Source organism: Cyprinodon variegatus, unplaced genomic scaffold, assembly GCF_000732505.1.
Source record: "Cyprinodon variegatus isolate N-32 unplaced genomic scaffold, C_variegatus-1.0 Scaffold169, whole genome shotgun sequence".
In the NCBI taxonomy this organism is placed as follows: Eukaryota; Metazoa; Chordata; class Actinopteri; order Cyprinodontiformes; family Cyprinodontidae; genus Cyprinodon; species Cyprinodon variegatus.
Genome location: NW_015150622.1, coordinates 1169660 through 1172566, shown reverse-complemented (window position 1 = coordinate 1172566; position 2907 = coordinate 1169660). Strand labels below are relative to the sequence as shown.

Below are 2907 nucleotides of genomic sequence, written 5' to 3'. Positions count from 1 at the left end.
GCGTAATACATTTTCTAATGGACTTTATTCATAAATTTAAATAAGTTTTGAAAATTTTAACAGTAAATTCAATCTCAAACACATTTCCAGATACATATCATACTATGTGGGGGGACATTTAATTATCTTTCATAATATTAACTGATATTGAATTATTAAATTGGACATTTAATTTCATTTAATCATTTGAAATTTATATTTATTTATTTATTTAATAGGACAGTTAATTATTCTAATTATATTTTTTTGGTCTTATCTTAAGTACCGGTAGTTAATCTGGCATAATTTTAACTATTTTATGGGACAATTAATTATCTCAGTCATAATTTCAAATGTATTTTTTTTAATATTTATTGGGATTTATTTAGTCATTTAAATGTGCATTTTACAATCTAAAGTTTTTTTTTTATGTTTGGTGTATAATATATTAATTAATAAATAATTTTTGAAATATGTATTAAATAAAACAAACAATAATGATAAATAAATACATGAATAAATAACCTTCTGTTCCTATTTCGGATGAACTTTCTTTTTTCATGGGAACTTTATTCTTTGCCTTTAATTATATAATTTGACCCTTCATATTCTTGCAGGATCACATCCCAATGATGGGAAAATCATCTCTATGGGATGGATCCCACCATCCCTGCAGACTTAACTCCTCCCGTCGTTTGTCTTTGACTTACTCTTGACCCGAGCATCCAGTTCCTTCTCCATGAGCTCTTTGGATGCTGTGAATTCGCTCAGAGTGATTTTCGGTGTGGTGTCGCCTTGACCGACCGAGCCAATCATCTCCTGCTCCTTCTCCTGGTTCACCTCAGCGTAAATATTGATCCAAGGTATTTTTCTACAAAACAGGAAGAATCCATTCAGAAGAGATAACTTTTCCATCCAATCGTCTGTTTATTCAGGGCTTTGCTGTCTGGTGTGCAATAAATAGCTGCATGCCAAGGGTTAAGATGGATCTTAAATGTAGAAATATTTCTGTTACTTATTTATGAGAAAATAACAGTAATATTGGACATTTTTCCTGCATGAATTTTACATCTAATATCTCTTCATTTCAAGCACTATCCAATTTATTTCCAATTATTCTTCATTCCTGTTATTAATCACTCTGTTTTGTCAACTGTATGATTCCGTTGAAAAGCGCATCTCTGCTGACTGACAGGAGAAATTACAGCTCCATAATTAATGGCAGCTTTTTTCCAATTCCCACTGAGTTTTTTCACAGATTCACTGTGAGGTTGATTCATTTATTCAGCAAATAAAAGCAGAAACTCTGCATATCAAACCACTTAAGGGCCTCGTTTTTTTCTGCATTTTAAACAGATTACAGAGCGTGCCTCATGCATTGTATTCATTAAAAAGTAAAGACAACCTTTAGCTGGACTTTCTCAGATCAAAGCAGCAACTCTGACTGTGGCTCATGGTTTCAGCTTCTATTAATCTGCTGCTATTAATAATGGAAAACATCCTAATAGACATGTAGGAGCTTGATGTGATCCTGCTGGGACTACAGTGGGTGGATGCAAACAGAAAGTTGCGAACCTCTTAAATTTGTAGATGAGGAACACAGCCAGACCCAGGAAGACCACGGAGAGGAGCATGAGCATGGCGGAGCTGCTGTGTCTGGGACTGGAGTCCACCAACGGGGCTGTGGGAGCAGAAGAACCCAGCCAGTGAAGAAGGAGACATTTTAATCACTGTGATGGCTAAGGCCTAGATTTAGTCATGATAATGAATGAAAGAAAATGAGCTAGCGAAAAACAAAATGCTTTAATAGGACAACTGTGATACGATTGAACGATTTAGCCAAAAATGAAAATTGTGATTATTTTAAAGAAATATTACAACCGAAATTTTCCTTTTGCACCAACCACAATCATGCAAATGTTTGACCACAGAGTTTAGGATTTTTCATGAACTTTGAAGCTTGCTTGTCCATTGTTGCAGGACTTAACTGTGGTCTTTGTGTGGAAGAAGTGCTAACTTCTACTTGCAGGCATGAATCTGTGAGCTAGCTGTATGATCTCTCTCTTCCTGTCTGTATGGTTTCATATTACCGCCACCTAAAGGGCTGGAAAGTAATTTAGCTTATTACTTGTTATTTATCCTTGTTAAATGTAATATGACCAAAACTAAGCATCTCTGAAATTTGAAAATTGTCTTTAGTTAAGTTGCGATGATATTGCAAATGTATTTTACTGCCCAGCACCAATGCAGACGTGCCCTGGAAACAATTATGATCGATAACATTTATTTAGCAATTCACAGTTCAGTATAAATAATTTTCAACCAGTAAAAGCATTTTCCCCAGTTTGCTTCGGCAGATAGCCGCTCACACTGAGCCTGGTTCTGCTGGAGGTTTCTTTGTGTTAAAAGGGAGTTTTTTCTCTCCACTATCGCTACAATCATGCTTGGTGTGAGCGATTGCATTGGAGTGAATGAGTCCATGCAATCAAACTGGTTTTCCTTAGATAGAAATCTTTCAATCAATTTGACTGTATGATCTGGTGAACTTTAAAGTGCCTTGAGATGACATGTGCTGGGAATTGGCGGTATATAAACTAAATTGAATTGAATTTAAAAACTGACTATTTTACCACCTTTAAAAAGTAAATAAGTGCCATTAATTGGACATGAGGTTTTAATTAACTAAGTATAAATACTGTTGCTTCTTCTGTATCTGTACTTTACTTGAATATCTGTATGCTTTACTCCTTACTAATATTGGCTCCTTATTTCTATAGTTAATGATACATGACATAACATTTGCAAAAAATTGAAGGTTGGAGCTTGGAAGGTTTATAGGGGCTGGGAAACGTTGTAGATAATGGATCAGGCATCTTTTCCATAGTTTCCTCCTTCATTAGGTCATAAATTGTGTGCTAGCTCAAAGGT

At 34.9% G+C, this 2907-nt stretch overlaps 1 protein-coding gene across 1 annotated transcript in view; it reads right to left on the bottom strand.

Moving 5' to 3' along the window:
* Positions 1-2907, bottom strand: part of LOC107086972 (VPS10 domain-containing receptor SorCS3-like) — a 384596-nt gene that overhangs the window by 4357 nt on the left and 377332 nt on the right. The window contains exons 26-27 of the mRNA XM_015378290.1: positions 1555-1660; positions 690-850 (exon numbers count right to left, since the gene is read on the bottom strand). Of these exons, the coding sequence (XP_015233776.1) occupies positions 690-850; positions 1555-1660 (267 nt within the window). The remainder of the gene's footprint in view (positions 1-689; positions 851-1554; positions 1661-2907) is intronic.